The sequence below is a fragment of the Salarias fasciatus genome, chromosome 22 (assembly GCF_902148845.1).
Source record: "Salarias fasciatus chromosome 22, fSalaFa1.1, whole genome shotgun sequence".
Classification (NCBI taxonomy): domain Eukaryota; kingdom Metazoa; phylum Chordata; class Actinopteri; order Blenniiformes; family Blenniidae; genus Salarias; species Salarias fasciatus.
In genome coordinates, this window is record NC_043765.1 from 2062375 (window position 1) to 2089874 (window position 27500).

Here is a 27500-nt window from a genome sequence, read left to right on the forward strand (position 1 = left end):
AGAAGTTTCCCTCCCTGCTGGCAGCTTTCGTCTCACCAGCGCTCAGCCGCTCTGCTGTGGAAAATGTGAGTTGAAGCTGAGGAAACACATGCAGATGAGTGTGACTCCACTCGAGGTTTCTCACCGCTCAGCTATTCACAGATCGGCAGCTTTCGACCCGTCTCGGGCAGAAAACCTGAAGACGGTTCAGATCCTGCAAACCTGCAGGACGCAATCCTCAAACTTCAAAAACATGTCTGACTCACAAAATAAATCAGCCACACACATTCTGTAAGCTGAATAAATCTCTCTTAATGCCAACACCTGCTGAAAGTAATGCTTTACACATTTTCAACAGGTAAGTTGGTTTTTACGTTTTGCAGTTATTTTAGTAATACAGCTAACTAGCTGAGCTCCAGAAGCACCAAAGCTAGCAGATTAGCTCTCTGAGATTCATATTTTCTTCTTATTTCTTAACAAATCAGAGGAAAATATGACAAAACTTTGATCAATACTGGTGAAAAATTATTAACAAGAAGGGCAATTTGAGAATTAGGTCAAAAGCTGTTGTGCAATAGCTGCTATCATTGTAGCTACGAGAGTCAATAAAGATAAATCAAATGAGCTGCTACTTGAAAAAGGTTCCGTCATCGAAACTTAAACCTTATTTCAGTGTAACTGCTTTTCTTACTGCTACACACGGCTAATACACAACATTTTCATCTCTGCTAAGTCTACTAGCATTAGCGGCTAGCGCCGCTGTGGCTAACATCCTGAAGACGACAGCTGATCAGAGCCTGATTCCTCCTCTCAGTTCCTTCTACTGCCAAATACACCAGCTAGAATAACTGGCTTTTTCTGCTAGCTTTATTGTCGCTAATGCCACTTTTACTTTATTGTATGAAACAACATGTAATGTACTTTGAAATCAATTCGCCTATTAAAAAAGACTTGATTTTAATCAATTAATTGTTTAATTAATTTTCACTTGATGAAATTGCATATAAAAAAACAAAAATACTAATATTTAAATGATTTTTCAATCTGTATCCAAATATTTTTTTATTTTTTGACTGCTTGGGAAACTTTTTTTTAATATGCCTAAAACACATGTATAAAAGCTAAATGTTATTGGAATATATGTTTTAGATTTTTTTTATTATTTGGTTTTCAAACTTATTTTTATCAAAAATGAAGAAAACTTCTGCAGTTAAAGTGTGATTTTTAACAGTAAAAGAATTAAAACTCCTAAAAGCTGAAGTTGATTTTAAGTTCCTCTAAAAGTTTTCCTCTCCTTCTCCACTCAGACTTCAGACTTCAGGACCTATTTGTCGGCAGTGGAGCTGCCGTCAGGGCTCCGGCCGGAGCGGGACGTGGCGGAGCCGGACCGCTCCGCCCGGGCCGTGCTGCGGCTCGTGCTGCGGCCTGTGTGCGGGGAAGCCCGGCCTGTGGTGGCGGAGGGGCACAACGTGACCTGACAACAAGGAACCTCCGGGAAAACCGTCAGAGCGGCAGGGAGGGGCCCCGGCAGGGGGGATCCCGAGCAGCGCCGCTCGCAGGGAGCGGTGGCGCTTCGCAGTGCCGCTGCAGAGGCCGCGTCCGTCGGGATCCCCCCCGGCTGCCCGGGCCGGGAGGCGGAGACGGGACCCCCGCTGACGTCAGAGGGCCTGTCTGTTTCCTGCAATAGAAAGTGAGCGAGAAGGTGAAGCTGGAGCCGCCGGACGCCGCGCGAGCTCCGCGGTGTGTTTCAGCAGTGACACCGGCGCAGCCCGCACCTGTGAGTACCCGCCCGGCCGCCCGCTGGCCCCCCCTGCCCCCCTCCCGCTGCGGCACGCGGCCCCGCTGCCGCGGCGGGTCGAGCTCGGCCGCTGCAGCCGGGAGGAGGGGAGGGGAGGGGAGGGGGGGCTCGGACATGTTTTCCCTCCGCGCGGCTGCAGCCGGAACTTTCCGCGTGGAGTTTGCAGGAGGGGGGCGTGTGTCTGGTGGCGCAGTGTTGTGTTTGGACCCTGCAGCAGCGCCCCCCGCTCCTCTTTGTTTTTTTTGTTTTTTTCACGCGCTCCTCGTGCGGGGCATGCGTGGATCCGCCGGACGTGCAGGCTGCGCGGTGCAGACGCCGTGAAGTGTCCCGCCGGAGCCGCCGCCGCTGCGGGGAGACGCGGTGAGGGGGTTTTCCCTGGCCCCGCCCTCTCCGTGCGGGGCGTTCACGTGCTGCAACAGGCGTAAAAAAAGAAAAAGAAAAACAGCAAAAAAGACGCAATTCTCACGCATTGTTTTTGCTGACTTCACTGCGTGCAGACGCGTGTGATGACTGCGGCTCGGCGCGTGGCCGTGCGTGGCTTTACGTAACGCCTGCGGCCGATCCTCAGGTGTGTGTGCGCGGGGACGCGGTGCGGGTGTCGGTGCGTTTAGGGGTGTTTCCTCGGATATCCGTGCACGTCTCCTCTGCCCCGCACCGAAGCCAGGTGAGGATGCTCGCACGCACGCACGCACGCATGCATGCATGCATGCATGCGGGAGTACATGCGCGCGTGTTTTGGTGCCGCAGACGCGCGGGGAGGTGATGTCATTGCTGTAGAGCCACATGTCGGAGACGAAGCTCCTCCGGTTGTAGTAAGAGTTATGTAATGATGGAGAGGAGGTGTGGGGGAACAAAGGCTGCGGCTGGGGGGGGGGGGGGGGGGGGGGGGGGGCAGGAGGGGGGCTCGGGGATGAGCCTGGATGTGATGCAGGGCAGGTCTGAGCTGCAGACTGAGGAGATGCTTCCTGTGAGCGGCGGCGAGCGGGGACTCTGGGACGGCAGGTACCTGATGGCCCGGCTCGGCTGTTCCAGGGACGGCACCACCCTCCCACCTCTGGCCGCCCGTTGCCACGACGACGTCCGCATCTGGTCAGGACGGTTTCGCCGGAGCGTCCAGTCAGTCAGGATCGGATTTACACCTCGCTCCCGCCGAAAACCGCCGTTTTCCTGCCAGGAAAGTTTCGCCTTCTCGGTTTGAACGTGACGACACCGAAACGTTGAAAACGTCGTTTTCACGTCGGCGCTCCAGAAAGTTCCACTTTTTAAACGAGTTGTGTTTTCAGTGGCTCCGTTACCGTGGAAACGAACCCCCGAAACTCAACCAGGGATTTGAATTTTGACTCCAAAACGTCGTCGTGGAAACGCGGCCTTCCTGGTTTCGGTCCCGTTGTCGTCCCTCGGTCCTTCTTTCAGGACAGCCTGGACTCTTCGGTCTCACCAGGACCAGCCTGGACTCTCGGTTCCTTTCTGTTCGTCTGACTCGAGAGTCCATCAGTCCTCAGCCGGTGCCTTGCTCATGGGCCGTGTGAAGCCGCTGTCTCGGGTTCGAGGCGTCTCGTCTGTCTCCTGCGGGAGGCCAAGCTGTGGTTCGTCACCCCGGCCTGTCCCGTCTCTCGGGACGGTCCTGCTGTAGCGTCCAGTGAGGACGAGGCTCTGGGGGACGTGAGCTGCGTTCCGAAGCGGCCGCCGCGGCTCCTCGCCTCTGAATTATACATGTTGCACCTTTCAGATTCGCGGCGGTTTGCGGCGCCGTGCGGCACAGAGGAGCCGCTTGTTTGTGATGTTTAGTCAGAGCGGCGAGCGGCGAGCGGCGCTGCGGAGCTTTTATTGATATGGAGGAGACGTCCTCCTCCTCCTCCTCCTCCTCCTCCTCCTCCTCCCCCCACGGCGGCGCCGGCGGTTCGGACTCGCAGCAGCGCCCGTCCAGAGGCGACGAGCCGACGGGGCACCTGTTGGAGGAACCGGAGTCAATCCGCCGCTCTGTCCTCGCAGGCAGCTGCCGGCGCCGCACAGAGCCTCATTCACCACGTCGAGCCGCCTCAGAAGTACAATACACACTCTATAGACGTGTGTGTGTGTGTGTGTGTGTGTTTCCTCTGTAGATGCACCAGGCTGCAGCTCAGGAGTAACCAGTGATAACCTCCTGCTTTCCCACCATGCACCTGTGAACTGAGGCGGAACGATGCCGCGCACCAAGCAGAACAACCCCAAGAACCTAAAGGGTGAGTTCTGTTCCCCGCCGCCGTGTCCCCGGGTCGGCCCGGGATCCGTCTCGCTGTGGACAGGAAGTGCTGCCTCCTGGGTTTGGTTGCCGTGCTGCTTTGGTCCTGACGCTGTTTGAATCCTCCGCGGTGACGGACGCCGCTCTGCCGGGCGTCGGATTGGTCAGATGCTACAGACTCCGCCCCTTTTATGTGAACTCCGCCCCTTTTATGTGAGCACACCCTGACTGCCATCGTCTGGGTTGACCACCGGCGTCGCCGGGCCGTTCCCGGGTCTGTTATTCCCGGGTGGGAATTCCCGGTTCGTTGTGGGAAGCTCGTTTCCTGCGTGTGGGGAGTTCGGCTGTCGGACGCTGAGATGTTGGTTTTTTTCCAGCTGGACGGAGTTAAAGCAGGAAAACAGGAACAGTTTTCAGTTCGATCAACCGGAATGCTACGACTTGCTTTTTTTCCCAGAAGTTCTGTTATTTGGAGTTCAGAGGACGCCGTCCAGCAGCGGCGAATTCCAGTCGACCTCCAAACGTCAAACACCAGCGTGTTTCATCTGGCTGTGCAGACGTTCCAGAAGTTCACGCCTCCTGAAGTGGGAATTCCCAGTTTGTTCTGAGAAAAAGTCTTTCCTCCTCGTCTGAAGTGGAGATAAAACCTGAGGAGAGGTTGACTTTCTGAAATGAGCCGAACACGCCACCACGCTTTAAAGTCCTTTCTTTCTCCTTTAGGTGCGAATTCCAGGTTTTTCCTGAGGAAAGTGTTTAGGAGGCGTGACTGTCACTGAAATGGGACTGAATGGTTTTGAGAACGTCTTTCTTGTTCTTGGGAAGCGTCCGTATCGTTTTCCAACTTCCAATGTTGTGGTCAGCTGGAACGTTACTCGCTGGTTTTCCCGGGAAATCCCCTCAGATTCACAGGAAACGGTAAAACATTCTAGTAGTCACCAGGTGTGTTTGAAACTTTGAAGAGTGGAAGTTCTAAGGAACTTTTAAAGGTTGGAATTCCCAGTTTTTGGTTGGAATTCCCATTTTAAAGTCAGAATTCCCAGTTTGCAGCGGAGCTGGAGCTGGGTGTGGACGTGAGGCTTGTAAATAAAGTGGAATCTCATGTTTTCAGAATTCCTGCTCAGGAGGAGGAAGTGTCAGATATTCATCTGGTGTCGATGTCGTTTTCCAACCTGCGATCAACTGGAACGCTACGACCCCGAGTTTCCCAAAATTCTTAGTTTCTTTTTTTTTTTTTTTGTTTAAATTTACCAGATTCATGCAAACTGCTCGGCTCTGAAAGCGGTAAACATTCGTTCTGCACATGCTCAGAAGAACCACGATAAGAAAACAGACGCCATGCTGACCACGAGGTTTTCAGGGTTTCTGCTGTTTCCATGGAAACAAACATCTTTTCTCCAAAACGTCGTCGTGTGAACGAAAAACCTTCTGAACCGAAAACTCAAACAGTACGATTAAAACGTCGTTTAAACAGTAAACCTTTGAGCACCTGTGAGAGAAGACATGTAGTCCAGACCCTGGTCCTGGTCCTGGCTGTGGTCCTGGACCCTGGTCCTGGTCCTGGCTGTGGTCCTGGACCCTGGTCCTGGTCCTGGCTGTGGTCCTGGACCCTGGTCCTGGTCCTGGTCCTGCTGCAGTGTTAGTAGTCCTTGAATCCTGGAGCTCTTGAGAACACCAAGAGGAGAACCGATGCTCTAGTCCTGAGTCCTGCTCAGACCTGCTCAGTTCTGGTCCACTGAGGGACTCGTGCCTCTTCTTCAGTTCCACTGGTGTGTGAATGTGTGTGTGAATGGGTGAATGTGATAATGCAGTGTAAAGCACTTTGGGCTCTGTCAATGCAGTGTAAAAGCACTACATAAGTGTAGTAAAAAAAAAAAAAAAAAATTAAAATAAGTTCCTGAGTGGAAACAAAACCTGGTTCATGGTTTCCTTGGCGGCTCCGGCTGGCCTGATCTGATCTGGATCAACGGATACATCCATGGAGGCGTTAACAGTAAGGCGTCCGGAGCGGGTGGAGGCGGGTGGAGGCGGGTGGAGGCTGGTGGAGGCTGGTGGAGGCTGGTGGAGGCTGGTGGAGGCTGGTTTAGCGGGTGGAGGCGGGTGGAGCTGGTGGAGCGGGTGGAGGCTGGTGGAGGCGGGTGGAGGCTGGTGGAGGCGGGTGGAGCGGGTGGAGGCTGGTGGAGGCTGGTTTAGCGGGTGGAGGCTGGTGGAGGCTGGTGGAGGCGGGTGGAGGCTGGTGGAGGCGGGTGGAGGCTGGTGGAGCGGGTGGAGGCGGGTGGAGGCTGGTTTAGCGGGTGGAGCGGGTGGAGGCAGGTGGAGGCGGGTGGAGGCTGGTGGAGCTGGTGGAGCTGGTGGAGGCGGGTGGAGCGGGTGGAGGCCGGCAGAAGGCTCCTGCAGCGTCCTGGAGCCGCCGGCCGCTGCCTCCCATTGGCTGGCGCCGTTTCCCTGTTAAGTCGCGAGTTGACAGATTTCCGCGTCGACAGACGTTCGCGGTTCACAGATCGACTAATGTGCAGCGTTCATGCTGGGTGTGAAGTGGTGAGCGTCAGAGCCTCCAGCAGCCCGGCCGCCCCCCCCCCCCCCCCCCCCCCCCCCCCCCCCCCCACCCGCCGCTCCGTCTATCAGCCGGAGCTTCCTGAGCCGCGAACGGCGTCAGTCATTCTGAGAAACGTCTCTGCAGGTCTGGAGCAGGGGTGTTCAACCTGTGGCTCTTCAGCTCTGTAGCAGCTCCATGAAGCCTTACCTTACCTTCACCATAGGAAGCATGAATGAACTTTAAACTTATTTTCATTATAGTTACAGACCACAGTACTGCTGAAACGGATTCATCACTCTCGGGTCAAAAGGGACTCAAATGAAGGTTCAAGTAAAATTGTGACCAAACAGCAAAACAACAAGAGGTGGGGTAAAAAGTGATGGAACGTCTTAAGAAAACATGACAAGTCTAGAATTTCTAAAAGAAGAACATGAATATGGTTGGGAAAAAAAGCATGCAAAACTGTTTAAAAGGAGGAAAAACACTTGAAACAGCTGAAATTTCAAAACTGAAACAAGAAATACTTGAAAATAGGAGCAGAACTGTTAAAATGAGGAACAAAGATGCAGCGGAACGGGTCCGGGTCAGGCTCAGGCCTTTATTTTGGACGGTTAAGGTTCTGGTTGGGCCGAGGAAATGCATCCTGTCAGTGGATGTCCTCACAACTGCAGAAGGACAAACGTGTGTGTGTGTGTGTGTGTGTGTGTTACTGACTTTATGGTGGTTGGTTTAGTGTGTTTTTGGGGCGCTGTTGTGTCTATTTGTGGTGGTTTTGTGTTTTGACTTTTTTGACGGACTTATTATTAAAGGTGGTTTAGTGTCTGGGACGATGTTGTGTCTTTTTGTGTTGATTTTGTGTCTTTTTGTGTTGATTTTGTGTCTTTTTGTGTTGATGTTGTGTCTTTTCGAGGTGGTCTAGTTTCTGCTTGTGGTGGTTTCGTGTCTGTTTGCTGTGGTTCTGTTTTTCTGAGGTGGTTTTGTGTCTTTTGGTTTTTTGTGTCTGTTTTACTGCTTTTTGTGTGTCTTCAGTTTTCTTATGTATTTTAAGCGACTTTTCTCTTTTGTGTTCTCATTTTTATGTTTTTTTGTGTCTGAAAATCATTTTGTGTCTCTTTCAGCTGATTTGGCCTTGTTTTGGGTTTTGTTAACGGATATTTTTGCATTTTGTGGAGACTTTTTAGACACTTTCTCTTGTGTTTTGCAGATTGTGTTTCTTTCGGATGCGTTCGGCTCTCGGAGGTCACTTCCTCTCTTTAACATATTTTTAGTTTGTTTTGTCTCTGAGCTCGTTCTCCGTCCATTGTTCTTAAAGAGTTTGAGGTTTTTTCTCTCTCAGGTCTTTTCTCTCATTTTTTTCTCATTTTGGCCTTTCTTGGTTCTTTTCTTCAGATATTTTCTTTCTACTTTGATCTTTTTTTGTGTCAAATAAAATGAATTGACTTAATTTTGAAGTTTTGCCCAAATGTTTTATTGTCTTGTTAATTTTTGTTTCTTTAAAGTTTTCTTAAAGCGGTTTTTTGTCTGTTAATTTTTCTCTTTCCAGCTCTTTAATGTCTTATCTCAGTTATTCGTCTCTATTTGAGGCTGATTAAGACGGTTTCCAGTCTTCTGGAGGCTTTTCTGTCTCCTGGAAGTCAGTTTTGTTCTCCTGCTTGTTTGGTTGTTTTGATGTGGACGGAGATAAGATGTGGTTTGAAATTCAGCCTTGAACTGATGTTGTTGGGTAAATGTTGTAATCACAGTATTTCTGAGTGATTTTAAGGCTGATTTGTGAATCTCTCTGCTATATCAGTTTGCCTTTAAGGCATTTTGAATGCACTTTGTGTCTTTTCGAGGCGGTTTTGCGGCGTGAAGGGACATGTTTCTGTCACGTTTTCTGCTTCTTGACATCTGTTGGTTGTTGTCGAGACTGATTTGGTCGTTTGGTTTACATTTGAAGCCATTTCCCTTCTTTAAAGCAGAAGTTGTGTCATTTAAGGTGTTTTTTGCGCGATGTGGGTTTTTGTGTGTCCTGTCGATCATTTCTTCTGTCTTTGGCGAGGCGTTCGGTTCACCCTCGGTGTCTGAAGCGCCTCGGCTTCTCTCGTCTCGGTCCGGCGCCGCCTGAACTCAGCTTGACTTCCCTCGGTCGGCTGTGGTGAAGTCCCCGCTTCCTGCCGGAGGACCGTGACTCGGGGTTTTTTTTGCCTTTTGACCCAGTTGGGAGCGTTTCCTCCGTCAGACAGGAAGCCGTGCGGCCGGCGGAGCGTCACATGCTCGCTGTGGAGACGGGTTCTTCCTGGAAACTCCTCGGACCTCGTGACCGGGCGTTCAGAAACCCCGGGCCTCCGAGGAGGCAGCGGCCGCCGCCCGAACAAAGAGGAAGTCATTCACCGTTCAGCTGAACAGACTCCAGACGCCGGCAGGCAGCATTTATCCCGAACATCTTCCTCTTTGCTTCTGACTTCATGAAGCGCCGTCCTGCGGCGGCTCCTCGTTGGGTTTGGGAAGAACGCCGCTCCGCTCAGCAGGGGGTCAAACTGGAGGCTTCGCTCTGTCGTTTCTGGACGGACGACACGCTGAAAGCAGCAGCCGGGAGGCTTCACGCTGCGCTCACACCGACCGAACCTGCCGGTGGCGTTTTGGGTTTCCGTCCCCACGGCGACCGAGATCCAGCCCCACCGAAACGCTCCGTTCTGCGCAGCAGCGCCCCTCAGTGGCCTGGCACGATCCTGGGGGTCATTGGGTGCTCTGGGGGTCTTTGGGTATTTTGGGGGTTTTCGTTGTTCTGTGGGTCTTTGGGTGTTTTTAGGGTCATTGGGTTCTCTGGGGGTCATTGGGTGTTTTGGGGGTCATTGAATGCTCTGGTTCTCTCGCTCCCGGTGCCTGAAGCTGAAACTCGCTCAGCCTGCGGTGGGACTCGGTGGGACTCGGTGGGACTCGGTGGCACTCGGTGGCACTCGGTGGGACTCGGTGGGACTCGGTGGGACACGGTGGGACTCGGTGGGACTCGGTGGGACTCGGTGGGACTCGGTGGGACTCGGTGGGACTTGGTGGGACTTGGTGGGACTCGGTGGGACTCGGTGGGACTTGGTGGGACTCGGTGGCACTTGGTGGGACTCGGTGGGACTCGGTGGGACTTGGTGGGACTTGGTGGGACTCGGTGGGACTCGGTGGGACTTGGTGGGACTCGGTGGCACTTGGTGGGACTCGGTGGGACTCGGTGGGACTTGGTGGCACTTGGTGGCACTTGGTGGGACTCGGTGGGACTCGGTGGGACTCGGTGGGACTTGGTGGGACTTGGTGGGACTCGGTGGGACTCGGTGGGACTTGGTGGGACTCGGTGGCACTTGGTGGGACTCGGTGGGACTCGGTGGGACTTGGTGGCACTTGGTGGCACTTGGTGGGACTCGGTGGGACTCGGTGGGACTTGGTGGGACTTGGTGGGACTCGGTGGGACTCGGTGGGACTTGGTGGGACTCGGTGGCACTTGGTGGGACTCGGTGGGACTCGGTGGGACTTGGTGGCACTTGGTGGCACTTGGTGGGACTCGGTGGGACTCGGTGGGACTCGGTGGGACTCGGTGGGACTTGGTGGGACTTGGTGGGACTCGGTCCTCCTGCTGCGGCGGCAGGTTGGACGTTTTGGTCGTTTTGTGACGCAGTTTGTGGGAAGCAGTGCAGGAAGAGAGGAACTCCGCCCGTCCCCGTCCCCCCCCCCCCCCCCATCCCCCCCCCCGCCGCCGCCGCCCCCCCCGCCACCCCCCCGGTCACCTGTCAGCACCAAGCGCTCCGAGGTCACCGACTCTTCAGAGGTTTACGGCCTCTTTCACAGCGGCATCAGGATTCAGTTTTACCTTTGAGAGAACCGGACAGGAAGTGAGCTGCTTTCAGCTGCGACCCATCGGCCGTTCAGACCTACCTGCCCATCAGGTTCCCGCCTCGGGAGGATCGCGGCACCCTGCTGTGATCCAGACCAGAGCTCAGAGGAGGAAGCTGAGTTTTCCTGAATGTCCCTGAAGGGAACGCTGCTTCTTTATGAAGTGTAGATGATTAAGCTGCACGAGTTCATCAGAATATGACGCTAAACAAAACGCTGGACTGGATTCTCAGGATCATGACAGACGTCTGAAGCTTTAGGCGGCTGTAGATCAGCGTCGAGAGAAACAGCACCGGTGTTTCAACAATAACATCGTCTACCAGTGTTTTCGGTTTTCGGTGGTTTATAGGACAAATGGAATGGAAAACATCATTTTTTAATGCATCAGTGCATCAGCGTTGCAAAAATCACTTTGAAAAGTTTTGATAACTGTTAAAAACAAGAAAAATGCCTTTTTATTTCTTGACATTTGTCATTTCCAGATAAACTCATAAAGAATAAAACCCCAAAGTCTTAATATTTTTAATATGCGTGGAGGTTTCACAGTTTTTGATGAGGATGCAAAGTTTCTGTTGATTCAGCTTCGTGTTTTCTCCGCCTCGCCTCCTGCTGCGCCTCCTGCCTCCACATCAGCCTCTAGCTAATGTTCAGCTGACTGGTTAACTGTCCACACAGACCCGAGTCTCTCGCTACCCGGTGTGAGACCTGAGTGTGTCTGAGCTCAGAGCTGTGTCCTCCGTTTTGTGTATTTTGGGTTTAAGCCATTAAATTAAGATCAGTTTTCTCCAAATCAATGAAAATTACTAAATAATCACAGTTAGTGGACTTAACTGGCAGTAGAACTAGTAATTAATGAAAGTTTCCAGTTAGTGAATGTGGAAAATCAGTAGTCTGACTGTCGTTACAGTGTTAGCATTAGCATTAGCATCTGGAAGAGGAAGATGCTCTATAAGCTTCTCTGAACCGTGCTGCTGGAGCTCGGTGCAGGCCCGGCGTTCTTCATGTTCTCCGTCTGGACTTGTTTTGATGTGGAGCGTGACTCCGGGCCGACGCCGCGGCGAGCCGCTGATGACTCGTCCTGTGGGAATGTGGAAAGTCCTCGCCCGGTGGAGAACACGGCGTTCAGGAGGGGAACCTCCCACCCGGGGAACGCTCCAGACGAGGCGCCGTGACGTCTTCTGTTTGGACGGAACGGAACAGACGGTGTGAGGGACGAACAACAAACCTGGACGGTTCAAAAGAAGATCCTGCTGCCCTCACATCACCTGCAGAAGCCCCGGGATTAACACGTAGAAACCAACTGATTAAACCCTGAAACAACCCTGACGTGCAGAACAGACGCCATGAACCCACGAAAATAACACAAACACGTTTACTCACTGAATATACAAATTCTTTACACTAAAATTATAAATGTGTATACATATATATATATATATATATATATATATATATATATATATATATATATATATATATATATATATAATCAATTAAAGTGTTAAAATGTTATAAAGTTGAATCGAATTGAAAGTCCTTTATTTGTCCCGCATGGGGGAATTGCAGGGTTGCAGCAGCAAAAAACGTAGAAAGAAAAGTACAAAAATGCAAAGCTCAACCATACAAGAAGAAGTTAAATACAATTTGTATGTAAAAGTAGGATAAATATGAAATAACAGATATAAACTGACCGACACAACTAAATATTAAAAATAAATTAAATATAATTTAAGTACAAATTTAAGACAGATATAATTAAGTAATAGATATAAGCTGACAGATATAAATTAAATATAATTTACATAAAGATGTAAGACAGATATAATGAAATAAATAACAGATATAAAGATATACATTAGCAGATACAAAGAGAGTATTAAGATATACGTTTAAGACGGACAGATATGTATACTGTAGTAATAACAGAAGAAAAACAACTCTCTCTCTTCATCTCTATCTGTTTGTCTCTGTCTCTCTCTCTATATATGTGTGTGCGTGTTTGTGTGTTTGTGTGTGTGTATAACACAAACCTTTAAGTAGAGCTAAATAAACTTATACAGACTGAAGAAATCAAAGCATCATTAACAGATGTTCCTGTATACAGCACCTAGTGTGTGTGTGTCTGTGTGTGTGTGTGTGTGTGTGTGTGTGTGTGTGTGTGTGTGTGTGTGTGGTGTGTCAGTCTGTTAACTCAGAATAGCTGAAACAGTGGCTGGGAGGCTGGGTAGATGGGTAGATGGGTAGATGGGTAGATGGGTAGATGGGTAGATGGGTAGATGGCTGCAGCGTTGACCCTGTGCTGCCCTGCAGCCAAACCAATGTTTTTTTCGGTGGGTTCGTTCAGAAGACGGAGAGCCGGTGGCACTGAGGGAACCTCTCTCCACAGGGGGCGGGGCCTCCGGCCGTTTTAGCAACGGTAGCTACAACAGACGGGCCGGGCGGTCCAGGGGAGTGTGTGTTCGCAGCTTTCACTTTCAGCCGACACAGGGTGGAGGAATTTTTATGGCCCTGCTCTGAGCCTGCTGGGAGGAGGAGGAGGAGGAGGAGGAAATGAGGCACTGCAGGGCGGCCAGGAGCCCCGCCCCCCCACACCTGGTAACATCTGGACCGTCTGCTGCAGGGGAAACCCGGGCGGCTGCTCCGCCCCGTCGTTCAGGCTGTTTCCTCTCCTCCACCATCCTTTTGCCTGTGTCCTGGTGTGACCTGCTGACCTCCTGCAGCCCGGAGCTGAATGAAACGGGAGGAGGATACGTGTGGATGAGCGTTCAGGTGGACGGACGGATGGATGGACGGATGGATGGATGGACGGATGGATGGATGGATGGATGGATGGTGTTCTGGTTCGAGCAACGGTTACCGTTCATGTAAGGAAGCGGGGTTTTTAAGCTCCTCTTCAGTTCCAGTTTCGGGCCTCCGGAGGGTTTCTGTCTCCACTCAGAGCAGAAGCATCTTGATGAACATAGACCAGTGAGTTCTTCATCCTTCCTCTGCTTCCCGTCGCTCTGAGCTCCGTCGTGGAGTCAGCGGACCCTCAGACCAGAACCAGCACTTTGTTCTGGTTTTCTCTGCTGTGAGCTGCAGGTTTGGGGAAAATCTGCAAAAGGAGGAAGAACTGAGAGAACCGAGCCTTCAGGTTGGACCACAGGGGTCTTAGGAGCTGGACGGAGCGTCAGGCGCCCGTCCAGCCTGCAGGTCACCGGTGTGAGGGGGGAGGCCGGCCCGGCGGGGTGGGGCGGGGGGTCAAGCCGGACGGATCGACTCGGTTTGACGTGAGGCGGAACACTGGAAGAATTCCTCCCTGTGGTGGAGGAGCGGGGCGGAAAGGAAGTTTGACAAGTGCAGGAGAGTGGCCCGGCAAACCCACCACCTCCCGGGGGGGGGGGGGGGGGCGGGGGGGGGGCGGGGGGGGGGGGGGGGATTAATGTGTAAAAGTGTCTGAATGAAAATACGTAAAAGAATATTTGGAAAAAAAAAACTTGCTGGAATTTAAAAAAAAGAGCGGAAAACCCTTAAAAGGGTGACTGTGTGTGTGTGTGTGTGTGTGTGTGTGTGTGTGTGTGTGTGTGTGTGTGTGTGTGTGTGTGGCTGGCATTGCTGAACGGTTTGCACAGGCAGCGGAGCCCGGTGTCGGGGTTGCCACGGAAACAGAGCAGCATGAGTCTCGGTCTGCAGGTGCTGTTCTTGTGTCCCACGGCTGGAACCTCCTACGACTGGGGGGGGGGGGGGGGGGGGGGGGGGGGGGGGGGGGGGGGGGGCGGGCGGGGGGGGGGGGGGGAACAGCTTCAGTGGAGGGAGGATGTCGAAATGTGGGAAAACCACCGGAGCGAAGCGGATTGTGACGCAGGACCGGAGTCATGTTGGATTTCCAGACGTGCACTTCCTTCTGCCAGGCTGGGGGTCATGGGGGGTCACAGGGCGGGGGGGGCACACAGGGAAGCACAAACCTAGCTTCAATCCCTGTGTCCCACGTTTCAAGTGGGAACGATTCGTTGTTGCATTTCTGTTTCAGAAAAGCTCGACGTTCACACGGCGGCGTTTTGAAACTCGGTGTAGTTTCCATGTCGGTCCACCGGGTGGCGCTGCTGTTGGATGAGTTTTCACTAAATCCCTTGAGAAGATTCAGCTAATGGAGCGATAACAGAGAACATCTGGATCTGTGGGCGGTACAGACGCCGTTCATGTTCATGACTTTTGAGCTCTGCTCTCTGGAACAGTGCTCTTTCTCTTGCCCCGCAATTTCCACCTGCGCTGACCGGGCTCAGGTATTTAATTCTGTTTTATGCTTTTTATTTCCCACCAGCAGTTTTTCAGAACCTTGTTATTTTTGCTGATTTGTTCTTGTTTTCTGTGCGTCGGCCTTGAGGAAGAAGAGCAGATCAGCTGCTCAGTTTTTCTGTCATTTGCTGTTTCTTCCTGTTGCAGAGCGCTCAGCGCACGGACTCGCTGACTCCAGTTCAGCTTATTTGGTGAACGTTGTGCATGTCGGTTGTGTAAAATAGGAAGTGAACTGAGTTAAAATGAGCTGATTGGTTGGAAACTTGAGGAGAAACGTGGAGCTCAACACAGGAATCCTCCCTCGGCCTGTTTCTGTCACTTAAACCTGAAAATGTTCTTTAACCTGTGTGAGCTTAAATACCGGGTCTGGGTCTGTCACAGCGGGTCTGGGTCTGGGTCTGTCACAGCGGGTCTGGGTCTGGGTCTGGGTCTGGATCTGTCACAGCGGGTCTGGGTCTGGATCTGTCACAGCGGCTCTGGGGATCTAAAGAGGCGTGGGGGACCAGGCTGGTCTGGACTGGTCCCCTCAGTGCGGTGGGAGCTGCAGTTCCAGGCCCGTCCAGTCGCAGCAGGTCGACCGGCTCATCCCGTATTAATGCGGCGCTTTGCTGCTAACAGCTCCTCCATTATTCATCCAGCACCGGCAGACGTGGAGACACCGGTACATCGGGGGGCGGGGGGGGGGGGGGGGTTCCTTCAGGTCAGACGCTTGCCGCTGCGCGCCGGCCAATCACAGCCCGGCAGCAAGGGGGCGGGGCGGTGACCGTGCAGCTCCTGGGGCATCATGGGAACTCGGCTCTGCTGGGATTGATTGATTAAACTCTTCAAGAAAACTCTGAAAGCTGCTCCGTCGCCGGTTCACGTCCGCTCATATAATATCTGTGTATTCAGGAAGGATTCAGTCATGACCCGACGGTCTGGTTTAGAGTCGTCCTTCCTGCTGATTCCTCCCAGAGCTCACACACTCTGCCGTCAGTGGCGGAACGTTCAGGAAGCTCCTGCTTCCAGCAGCTTCCAGCCATCACAGGAAGTTTCTCGTTCGGTGGTGTTTTCTGCTGCGAGTGGAGATAAGAGAGCGAGGAGACGACCAGACGGAGAACCGCCTCTTTACCGTGAAACCAGAGACAAACCGACGAACGGAGGAACCCAGGGTTCTCCTTCAGAGGGAATCCTGCCGTCTGTTTTTAATCCAGGCTGCGGTTCTGATCCTCACAGCCTGGTTCTCTAACGAAGGGACGAGATCCACGACAGAAACCAAGGAATCCAGGCCGATCTTTCAGAGCGATGTATTTTCACACCGTTGGCTTTAGTCACAAGAAGGTGGACAGATTGGGTCAGGGTTGTGGGTTAGGGTTTAGGGTCAGGATTGTAGGGTTAGGGTTACAGGGTCAGGGTCAGGGTCAGGGCTTTTTCTCTTGGTGGTGAAAGTGATTGAGTTGATCGAATCATTTCCTTCTGTTCCACCAATCGATTCATCTGTTTTTCGAAGCTGCTTTGCCTTGAATAAAGGACATTTTCTTGTTCGACTCAGAGCAGCGAACAGTGGAAACAGTCAGAATGTCGTCAGCGACGTGGTGAAACGACACCGGAGCGTAAATGTAACGCCGTACTTCCTCTGCTTCTCAGAATGAATCTTAAAGCTGGCCTGCGCCTGAGAGCAGATTGAACTCGGCTTCTACTGGAACACTTGTTTATCGCGGTTCTCGCTCTGCCAGGGATCCTGACAACAGGCGCGCATGTTTACAGTGATGCCCTGACAATATGGTGCCTTTCCTCCTGGATTATTCCAGTTTGACAGAGTTGCAGTGTGTACAGGTTGGTGTAGCGCCCCCTTCAGGTGTGTGGAAGCTGTGGTAAGCTGAACAGAGTGTGACAGCAGATCCTGTTCTCTGGACCTTCTGAGCTCTGATGAGCTCTCAGACGGTAAAAATACCGCCGCAGTATTCCCACGAGTGCCTTTAGCCGGCACAAAGCCTCCTGTGGAAGTTATGTAACCTCACCACGAGCTCCCACACGGCGGCTGTTTACATATTTTGGTGGGATGATAAAGACACGAGTGTGAAACCCAAACAGTCCTAAACTCCAGAACTCAGCCTGGTCTTTTCCCGGGTCTGCTCTGGGCCAAACAGACCTGCTGCTCGTGACTGGAACCTGCCGTCAACGAGTTCTCGACTGTTCCTGCTCTTCACCTCTTCAAGTTTCTTTGTCTTTTTTTTTTTATCACAAAAAATAAAGAATTAGGACTGAAAATGACAACATTTAACAGCACTTTGAAGGATGAGGATTCCAGTGAAATGTCCTCAAAGCCTCATGACACCGGATCAAGTCGTTGAGTGGAAACACTTTTGCAGACGATGTTCGTGTCTCTGAACTCAGTTCGTATCTTCTGTCTGACTCTGCTGCAACGTCTCAAACACAGCCGGGACCTGGATGTTCTTCCATGAGCGAGAGGAAAGCCGCTGACCGGAGGGTGGAGGGGGGAGACGCAGCCCGGGGGGGTGGATGGCAGCGATCCAGAGTGAAGTGTGTGAAGAGGAGGAGGAGGAGGAGGAGCCTGCTGGCAAAGCTTCAGCCTCTTGCGTAACGGCGTCCATCTCTTCTTTAGCTGCTGTTGCCATGGGGAGGAAGGAGGTGGAGGAGGAGGGGGGGTGTGCTGGGGGGGGGGGGGGGGGGGGGGGTCTGAGCTCCCGGAGCCTCTCTCGTGGCTCTCAGAGTCTCGGGGGAATTTCTGCGACGTTCCCTGACTCTCCTCCTCGTCACTGCTCCGGCTGCAGGAGAGCTATTTTTAGACCCGGATGGTTTCGGTCCGGCAGTTTCGATCTGAACCCATCGGATCCACTTCAGAAAATCTGCCTTCGGGTTCGTCGTGGAACCGATGCCAGGTGGGCGTGGCCTCCAGGCGTGTTTCTACAGTCCTCGTCCTCCAGGACCCAAAGCTCATATCCTCTCTTTCAGCACAGAAATTCAACCGACGCACTGTTAAGCTCTCTATTTTAATTGCAAAGAGACAATTTCCCTTTGATTTGCAATAAAATTTAACTGAACTTCACTTCTGTGTTGTTGAGTCGCTGGTTCATTAGCTTAGCTTAGCATAAAGAATGGAAGCGGATAGAAACTGCTAGCGTCTCTCTGGTCAACGCAGCACCGTGATACCAGAGTCTCTGAGGTGCGTCGCGGTCGTCGACGCTCCAGTCTGATGGTCAGGGTCAAAACGCCTATGCTCCAGTGCATTCTGGGAACTGGGAGCTGTGAGCGTCCGGCCCCTCTGAGGTTCGGCTGAGACGTGAACGCTGCTGCGCTCAGCGCGACACGCCGAACGGAGGGACCAGTTCTATCGACGCTTTAATTAATTTTTTTTTTTTGGTGGGGGGGGGGGGTCTCAAGTGAAAGTGGAAAAGTCTTGTGTTTTTCTGAGGGTTTGTTTACACCATGCCGTTTCCGTGGAAACGGACATGGTTTTCAGACCGTCAGACCTTCTGGTTCAGAAGGAGCCTGAAGTTTGGAATCGGTGGAAAGACTGATGCCCGATGTTTCCGCCGTATTTGACAGTAATGAATGAAATACGATTTCGGCAGGAAGTGAAGAGGCTGGAGGAGAGGCAGAACATGCAAACTCTGCTGTGTGTGGATTTCAGAACATGAGTCAGCAGTATCTCGGCCGATCGTCCGGTCAGACGTCTGCTCGCCGTAAAAATCCCTGAAAGTCACCTGAATGGCGTTCTGGGCCGCGGGGCTGTAAACCGGTCCAGGTTCACCCCGTCAGTCACACACCTCCAGATTAGTCGTCTTCGTTAGCGCCCGCTCCGATCGGATCAATGCGCGGCACGGAGAGCGGAGTATTTATAGCCCGGGCGGCCGTGGGAGGCTGCGGCCGCAAGTGGGTTAGCGGCTAATCTGATGTTGACGGTGTGGATGTGAAGCACAGAGGAATTAGGGAGCGGAGCCGTTTTTAGAGCCTCCATCCTGCTTTGTTTTCCTTTTTTTCTTTTAATAGGAAGCTCGGCTCGGGGAAGTCAGGCAGGGAGGGCTTTCCCTGATTTAGGGATTAGAAAAAAAAGAGAGAGAGAGAGAGAGAGAAAGGAGGGAGGAGGGAGGCGGAGGGAGGAGGAAGAAGCGTGGTCGCTCGGCTGACGGAGGAGAAACCAGGCAGAAGTGAGAAGTGAAAGCGCAGAGACAGCTGTGAGAGGACGGACGGAGACGCAGACGCTGATCTCCTCCTCCTCCTCCTCCTCCTCCTCCTCCTCCTCCTCCTCCTCCTCCTCCTCCTCCTCCTCCTCTCCGGGAGCTGCAGGAATGTCAGCGGTTCTCAGCGTTCGCTGCTCAGAGCGTCTGTCTGGGTCGGGAATGTCAGGTGTTTCCCCGTGAGCGAGTCTGACTGCGGGAGCGACGCCGGCGCCGGGAGAGTCTCCACTCCGTCTCAGGTACTGCCGGCGCTCCTCCACCTCTCCTCCACCTCTCCTCCACCTCTCCTCCACCCATCACCACGTCTCGGCCGCTTTCCGTCTCGCTCCTGTTTCTCGTCACGTTGCTGAAGTTTGCTGAAGTTCGGTCGTGTTCAGAACCTCCCCGAACCCGGAGCGAGTCGGTTCTGTCTTCAGTCCGCGCTCCGGTTTAAAGCTCCAGCAAGTGGAGACGAGACAAAGGAAGCGTCTCGTCTGAAGAGAACCTTGACTTTGTGTCGCCGAGACTCGTCTCAGGCGAAGAGAGACGAGTTCAGCCAGAAGTTCCCGGAGAGTTTAGAAACAGTCTTTTCCCGTCAGCGTGTCCTGTGAGTAAGAACAACAGAGTGGGTCAGAGGGTTAAACCCCCACCCCTCCGCCCACCCCCGCCCGTCCTTCCCCTTCCTCCCCTCCGCGCTGATCTGCAGGACGGGACGAAGCCGGCGCTGCAGCCGGGATGAGCTGCAGGCGTTACGCAACAGCCGGTCCAGAGATAGAGCCCAGCCGAGACGCTCTGCTCACAGCAGGAGGTCGTCGGCAAACCTGCTGCCTCCACCTCCTGAATCCTCCTACAACCTCCCCCCCCCCCCCCCCCTCCCTCCCCTCCCTCTGCACCTCCTGAATCCTCCTCCACCTCCCCCCCCCCCCCCCCCCTCTGCACCTCCTGAATCCTCCTCCACCTCCCCTCCCCTCCCCTCCCCCCCCTCCCTCCCCTCCCTCTGCACCTCCTGAATCCTCCTCCACCTCCACTCCCCTCCCTCCTCCCCTCCCTCTGCACCTCCTGAATCCTCCTCCACCTCCCCTCCCCTCCCTCCTCCCCTCCCTCTGCACCTCCTGAATCCTCCTACACCTCCCCTCCCTCCCCCACCCTCCCTCCCCTCCCTCTGCACCTCCTGAATCCTCCTCCACCTCCCCTCCCCTCCCTCCTCCCCTCCCTCTGCACCTCCTGAATCCTCCTCCACCTCCCCTCCCTCCCCCCAACCTCCCCCCCCTCCCTCTGCACCTCCTGAATCCTCCTCCACCTCCCCTCCCCTCCCTCCTCCCCTCCCTCTGCACCTCCTGAATCCTCCTCCCGTGCTTCCATCAGTCTTCTGGTCTTTGGTCTCGTTTTCCACGTTTCTCTAATGTTCAGTTTGTCGCCTCAACGGCAAGTTGATTACAGCCTTGAAGGTTTTCCTGAATGGAGTCTGCATGTTCCTCCTGAGCATCCTGCAAGGTGCTCGTCTTTACTCCCACAGTCCAAAAACACAGGCGTTTTTCCAGTGATGAACTGGAGACATGTCCAGGTGTACCTGTCTCCTGTCCTCCCTGCGTCTCGCTTCCATCAGTCTTTACTCCTGAATAGTTTGTCCTCAGTCTTAACGCTCCGGTGAAGCTGATTGGCCTCTTCTCGCCGTTTAACTCCCTGAAAAGGTTAATTTGCGGCTTGACGCTGACGCGCGGCGTGCGCGGCGTGCGCGGCGTGCACGGGGCCGTCCGTTGTGGCCGTGGCGGAGAGTCGTGTCTCTGTGTTTACATACATGAGCAGCCGTGTTTACGCCGGGCCGCAAATGTGCTAAATGAGCTATGAAAACAGATGTTCGCCTGCCGAGCCTGCAGGAGGCGCCGGCCGGCGAGCCGCCGCCGAGCGGCTCGGCTCGGCGCCGACGTTCTGGACATGAAACGTTTCATCCCGTCTGGACGCAGAGGGAGCTTCCATCGCCGAGCTGTTTTTTTTTTTTTTATGTGTTGGCGATCACTGATTTTCAACTGGAACCTTCCTCGCTGCCTCTTAAAGAGACAGACGTCCTGACTGGAAGCATAAAAACGGAGAAAACTGCGTTGGGTGTGGCGGCATGGGACAGATGGACGTCGACTCCAGCTAAAAACGGAGAAGCACTTCGAGTCTACAGACGAAAGCAACGAGTCAAGTCAAAGCTAGAAATTTCTATCATTTCACGGTTTAGAAAAAGACAAATAAAAGACGGCGTTGCAAATCTTGCAGTCAAGTGAAAGCGCAAAACTTCAGTTGCATTTTGGGCGTCCGTTTCCATGACAACGGTCCAACTAGTGGACCAACATGGTAACTCCGTCGTCGTCAAAACTTTCCTGTATAAAAACAAAGTTTTAATGATTAGAATCGTTGAAACGTGTGAACGAGGGTATTTCAGCTTCATGAGACTCTGAGATGGTCGACGGACCAGGAGACAGGAGCTGAGCGTGCTCCGGGTCCTCCAGACCCTCCAGACCCTCCAGACCCTCCAGACTCTCCAGACCTTCCACACCCTCTAGCTCCTCCAGACCCTCCAGATCCAGACCCTCCAGATCCAGACTACCTGCCGTCTCTCTGTTCGGCCACCGAAGCTCCAGATCAGATTAAGGCGTTCTCTTTTCCTCGAAGGCTTGGCAGCGGCTCGCTGATTAGATCCACGGATACGAGAGCGCCGGCTGCCAGCTGGACCGGACTTCATTGGCCGCGTTCGATTCCTCCGGTTGGACCTGCGAGTGCGTCAAAGCCTCCGAGTGGAGAAGAAGAAGTTTTCACTGCGGCAGAGGAGAGACGCCTCCAGCACCGACCGTCCCCTGGAGACAAACCGGCGCTCCGTCCTTTAAGACGAAGCACAGAGGAGCGGATCAGCTGGTCCAGACGAGAACTGCATCCGTTAAACACTGAATCACAGCAGGTTCTAGATCGTCCTTTCAGTCTGTTTCTGGTTCTATTTTGCCAACGTGAACCAACAGGCAGCAGAGCCAGTGCAGCAGCAACGACTGTTTTCTATTCTGTCTTACCTTCTATTGATTTATTCATTATGCAGCAGTAGAGCTCATTCTATTTGACTTTAATCCACTGACTGATTCTATTCTATTATTCTAGTCCATCAAATCGCTGTTCATCTCACCGTCATTTATTCCATTATTAGGATTTATTCTGCTGTACTCTTCCATTCAACTCATCAACTTATTCAGTTAATTATTTCATTCTACACAATTTTTTTTATATATTAAATGTGTTGTTTTGCACTTTAATCTCTTATTCAGTCAAATGTTTATGGATTTTCTGCATTTGGTGGTGGAGGTACAGGAGGAGGTGTAGGAGGTGGGGGGGTTGCTGGCCTCGCCGTGGTCCCCCTCACGTGGTTCAGGATCCGTTCCAGTTTGGTATTCGGAGCATGTCGGGGTCAGAGTGGGCGGCTGGATGTTTACAGCCGAGCGGGAACGCTTTCTGTAACACGGTCACTTCAGTACATCAAGCTGTGTGTGTGTGTGTGAGGCCCGGTGTCCTCCCCTGCTCTCCACACACACACACACACACACACACACACACACTCCCTCTGGTCTTCGGGTCAGTCTGAAGTGCTGAGTCGTCTCCAGACTGACTCACTGCTTATTTTCGCCTCTAACTTTCCTCCTTGCGGCCTGCTCGCCGCTCTCGCTGTTGATCCTGAGGTTGTTGCTTCTCGCGGTGTGTTTGTGTTGTTCGCTCGGCGGTGACTCGGCAGAAAGTGCTCGGTCGCAGCGTCTGTTGTTTATGTTCCCGCTAAATATTTATCTGAGTTTCTTCACCTGATTCGGTGGTCAAACTGTAAAAACCGGGGAATTCCCCGTAGCGGCCCGTCCAGAGATCAGACGGAGGGAGATTCTCCTCGTTGCCACAGCTAGCAGCTAGCAGCTAGCAGGGCGCAGAGAGACAGCGGCTGTGCAGCGGACGCCGGGCCGGACCTCGGCCCTCCGTCCGTCCTCCCTGCTGCTCGCAGAGCGCCGCGGCTCCACGCCGACTGTCCCGCCAAACAGAAAGAATTCACAGGACCCTGCAGTTTTCACGGCCGCTTCCAGACCCGGGGTTCGACGCCCACGCGCGGCCTTGGATGTCTCTTTTTCTGCTGCCGGGTGTTTCTGCTTTCCGCTGAGCAGAGCAGCGGCGGTCTGATGGTTTCAAGGCAAAGTCAGAGGAAGACTTTATTTAAAGACTCTGGTAACGGATCGGCTCTGTCTCCCTGAGACGGGCCGTCAGTGGACACCCTGCAGCCTCCCATCCTGAACAGAAGCCGCCGGAGGAGCTGGGCTCACCTGCAGCTCCGCCGTTTGGAAGTGAGCGGAGACGACAAAAACTAAAGAAACTAAAAACAAAAAGGTCCTTCCATTAAATGTCTCGTGAAAAAACTTTAAAGAATTCCTGAATGTGGTTTTCAAGAGAAAATTGGGAGCCAAAGTTCAGTGTGTTTGTATCTTAAGAGGCGTTTATGTGCTAAATGTTTTCTTAACACGTGGAAACAGTGACGAAGCTTTTCCTTTATATTTACATCCTGTACAGTCTGCTCTCCGCCGGCTCAAAACAAGGAATCCCGGGCTGGAATGACGAGGTTTTAAAAATATAAGAAGTGATGAATGTGTGCAGATTAAAAAACAAAACTGCTCTCTGAACGCTGGGGAGAAGTTTTCCGCTGTCGGACTTCGAGTTTCCGTCTGGTCTTCAACAGAACCAGAAGTCTGAGTTCTGAAGGAGGAAGTGAGAAAGGAGCCGGTGTAAACACGTCCGAGCTGTTAGGCAACCGGCAGCTGGCGGGCCGCCGTCGGTCCCTCCCCCCCTCTGAGGAGGGAGGGGGGAGGATCCCCTGGAGGGCGCCAGAGCCGGTTCTCAGTGACGTCAGCCCCCCCTCCCCTCCCCTCCCCCCGCTCGGCCCGGGCCTTACAGGAATTCCCCTCCTCGTCACATTATTCTGAGGAAACCGCAGGCTACGCCCCGCACCGCTGCACCGCCACAGCTGATAGGGCGGAAACAGACCTGTGACTGCCTCTGTTGACACACACACACACACACACACACACTCACACACACACTCTGAGTGTGTGCACTTGCCTTCAGTTCCCATACAAAAGGAGTCGCTGAGTGTTTGCTGGAGCGCCGGACGTTTAGCGGCACATGGAGAACTGGTGGTTTCTGTGTGCGGCAGAAACTTTCAGGTCTGCCAACACGTGGACGTGCTGAGACGCCACGGCGGGCGGCGCAAACAGGAAGCGGCCGCCAGCTGTCACTCAATGGCAACCGACAACAAGTGGGGCAGCGGCACGTCGGAGCCCCGGGGATCCGCCGAGAGCTTTCCTTTGACTCCTGTGCTGAGAGCGGCGCTGCTTTCAGTTTTGCTTTGACAGACTCAGGACTCCAGACTGCAGCCTCATGTGTAAGTCCGACTCCTAAACTGGCTTCAGGTTTCACTTCTCGCTCCGCCACACATCCTGGACTTCATGCTGTCATTAAAAACAGGACTGTCAATACTCTCCAATCTGACCGCACTTCAACGTTTAAAGAACAAAGACTCAGTGAATCCACAGCAGGAACCTGCAGGACAGTGGGTGGTGGGCTGGATGGCTGGTGGGTTGGTTAGCTAGTTGGTTGGTTGGTTGGTTGGTTGGTTGGTTGGTTGGTTCGTAACAAGGTAAATTACAATTAAACTGTTTGTAGGTTGTCAGGTCATTTGGTTGGGTGTTAACTGCTGTTGGCGGTGCCGGTTGACAGGGTGTTTGGTTGGTTGCCAGGTAACAAGGTGGTTCCTCGGTCAGTAGGTTGTGTGATTGTTTGGTTGGTTGCTGAGCAGATATTTTCTGCAACGAGCAACGTCCGAGCTGTTAGGCACGAGTTTGCCAAACAAGCAGCACAACATTCCTCATTTTCAGACCGTGCTGTCGGGGACCACCGGCCGCCAGCCGCGAGACAGACGAGCCTGGACTGTCTAAAATCACCTAATGTCTCCCAACCTGGCAACCCGCATGGTGCTCTATGGAGGGGAGGAGGGGGGGGGGCAGTATATTACATAATATCTTATTTATTAGTTTTATTACTAATACTTCTTGTTAGATTAAATAACTTATTGTACCATTCAGAAGGTAAGTACTTTGGTTGGCTACTAGGTCTGCAGGCAGATTGGTTGGTGTCAGGGTTTGATTTCGGTTGGTTATTTCGTTAAATCTGGTTGGATTTCAGGCCAGTTGGTAGTCTGGTTAGTTGCTCGGTCGATAGACAGTTTGCTTGGCTCAGAGGTCAGTGGGCAGTTCAGTCGGTTTCTCGTGATGTGGTCTGGGTGGTTGGGATTGTCAAAGTGTGCTTGGCTCTGAGGTCAGTAGGTATTTTGGTTATCTGAAAGATAAATGGTTTGGTTGGTAGATAATTTGAGTGAATTGCCAGGTAAGAGTTTTGAATTGTTAGGTTGGCAGGATGTTTTTTGGGCTTTTGGCTGAGTAATTTATTTACCGTGGTGCTGGACCTCCTCCGTCCCGAAGAGCCAGTCCTGGTGCCCACTGGAGTAGGACTGTGTTGTTGCCAGACTTAACCTGGTCAACCTAGAATCAGCCGGTGTAAACATCCCCGAGTGAACTCGGCCCACGTGTTTAGTGCCACCAGAGTTTATACTTCAGGATTCAAACTTCCACAAACACAGTTCCTCTAACTGATACCAGAGTCTCAGATCCTGAACAGCACGTGACCCTTCAGGCCTCAGGCCGAGATCTTTGACCTTGAAACGGGTGGGAGGTGCTTGGCGTCCCAGGAGGACGGTCGAGGCGTTGCTCGGCGACCTGGCGGCCATCGGTGGCTCGGGCGGGTGAAGTGGAATTGTCTCTGCAGTTTCTTCGGTGTCCAGGGCCTCACAGGCCGGAGGGGAACTGGAGACGCTGACTGGATGCAGTTTGACGGGCGGCTTGTTTTTACTTCCTGTTTTTTTGTTTTTTGTTTTTTTTTGCCTTTTTGCCTCCGCACGGAGTGAAGTGGGTGTTTGTGTACAGTGGCGAGCCGGCTGCTGAATTCCAATGACTGTTTCGCGTCTCGTCTGAAAGCGTTAGTCTCAAACGCTGACAGGAATCACAAGTGAAAAGTTGCTCAGAGCTCGGCTGGGAATTCTCACAGAGCAGTGGCTGCAGGAGATCTGCAGGAGAACCCGATCGGAAATATCACTGCGACTTTTTAACCCTCCTCCGACTCGAACCAGTGACTGAATCTGCAAAGACGTTATATTGTTGAGTTTAAAGGATACAAATCAAACCCTGCTCTCCTTTTTGTTGTACGAGAAACCATCCGAAGAGCTTTGAATGTTTTGTTTTCAGGGCTTGAAGTGTTACTGCTGATCTTAAGATCATTTGATCGGGCTGACCTCCGTCCTGACGTGCTTCATGGTGTTTGTGTTCCTGTTACATGCTGACCTTGTTCAAGTGTTAAAATTAATTTGTGAACAGTGAAAATTGGGAGGAAGTCCAGATTAAAGAGGAGAATTTGGTGGTTTTTGTCGGTGGCCTCAGGTGGCGTAACGGTTCTGACGGTGAATTCGGCGTCATGCCTCTGCTGTGCATCAGGTGGCAGTGTTGAGTCACTTTCACACCAGTTTGGCTCCTTTTGTTAGCTAAGATCTTCCTGTGCAGAAATCCAGAGGCTTCACCGCAGGGAGTCGCTCATCGCTTATCGACTCATTACGCCTCCCTGTGGTGGAAGCTGGTACTGCAGGTTGGCTGATTTCACCTTGTTTACCAGCAGAACATCTCAGTGGGTGTTTTGTCTAATTTCACTGATTATTTCAGGCTGTATGTATTTTACCTTCAACAGTTATTATTATTGAACGAGTATCTCCAACATTTCTTCTTGTCTCTTCTAAACTCTCACTGATCAGTTCAATAGGTGTGATAAACCAGATTAAAGATAAACTGCATTCCATGGACGAGGGGAACATTCACATTCATCTCTGCCTGCACTGATAGCACCCTACACACACACACACACACACACACACACACACACACACACACACACACACACACACACACACGCTCTTTCTTGTGCCCACCCAGTAGATTCCTCGTTATATCAATTTTTCACGGGGTGCCCACGCAGTCCCAATAATCAGCGGCCTCCAGTCTGCTGCTTCTTCCACCTCCAGCTTCCTGCGGGGGCAGCGGCGCTGCACAGATACACCGCTGCCTTTGTCTCTGCGCAGGAGGGGAGGTGTGATCAATATTTCATCTGTTGACTGGCTGTTTGCAGCTCCATCATGAATTATTGGGCGGACAGAGCGAAACCTTCACCTCTCATCATCCTCAATATATTCCAGGATGGCTGTGAGAAGTGTGTGTGTGTGTGTGTGTGTGTGTGTGTGTGTGTGTGTGTGTGTGTGTGTGTGTGTGTGTGTGTGTGTGTGTGTGTGTGTGTGTGTGTGTGTGTGTGTGTGTGTGTGTGTGTGTGTGTGTGTGTGTGAGACACATTGTGACAGCCCACAGCGTCGGTTAAAGTGGAGTTGTAGCTCCGATCTGCTCGCCTGCCGTGGTTTCACCTAAACGGCGGCGGGCGGGCGCCTCCCTCCTCGGGCGCCGTTGCCTCCGAGTCGCAGGATGTTTAGCAGACGGCGGCCGATCTGCAGGTCGTGCCGCTGAATCCCCTCTG

The 27500-nt window shown here is 52.7% G+C and overlaps 1 protein-coding gene across 2 annotated transcripts in view; it reads left to right on the forward strand.

Annotated features, from left to right (window-relative positions):
- The first annotated feature begins 1665 nt into the window (after nucleotides 1–1665).
- Nucleotides 1666–27500, forward strand: part of hivep1 (HIVEP zinc finger 1) — a 43143-nt gene continuing 17308 nt past the window's right edge. The window contains exons 1-2 of one of the 2 annotated variants that reach the window (XM_030120310.1): nucleotides 1666–1756; nucleotides 3880–3999. In XM_030120310.1, the coding sequence (XP_029976170.1) occupies nucleotides 3960–3999 (40 nt within the window). In that variant the 5' untranslated portion in view covers nucleotides 1666–1756; nucleotides 3880–3959. Of the gene's footprint in view, nucleotides 1757–3879; nucleotides 4000–24145; nucleotides 24262–27500 lie in introns of those variants that run through there. The other variant, XM_030120311.1, reaches the window with a different exon arrangement.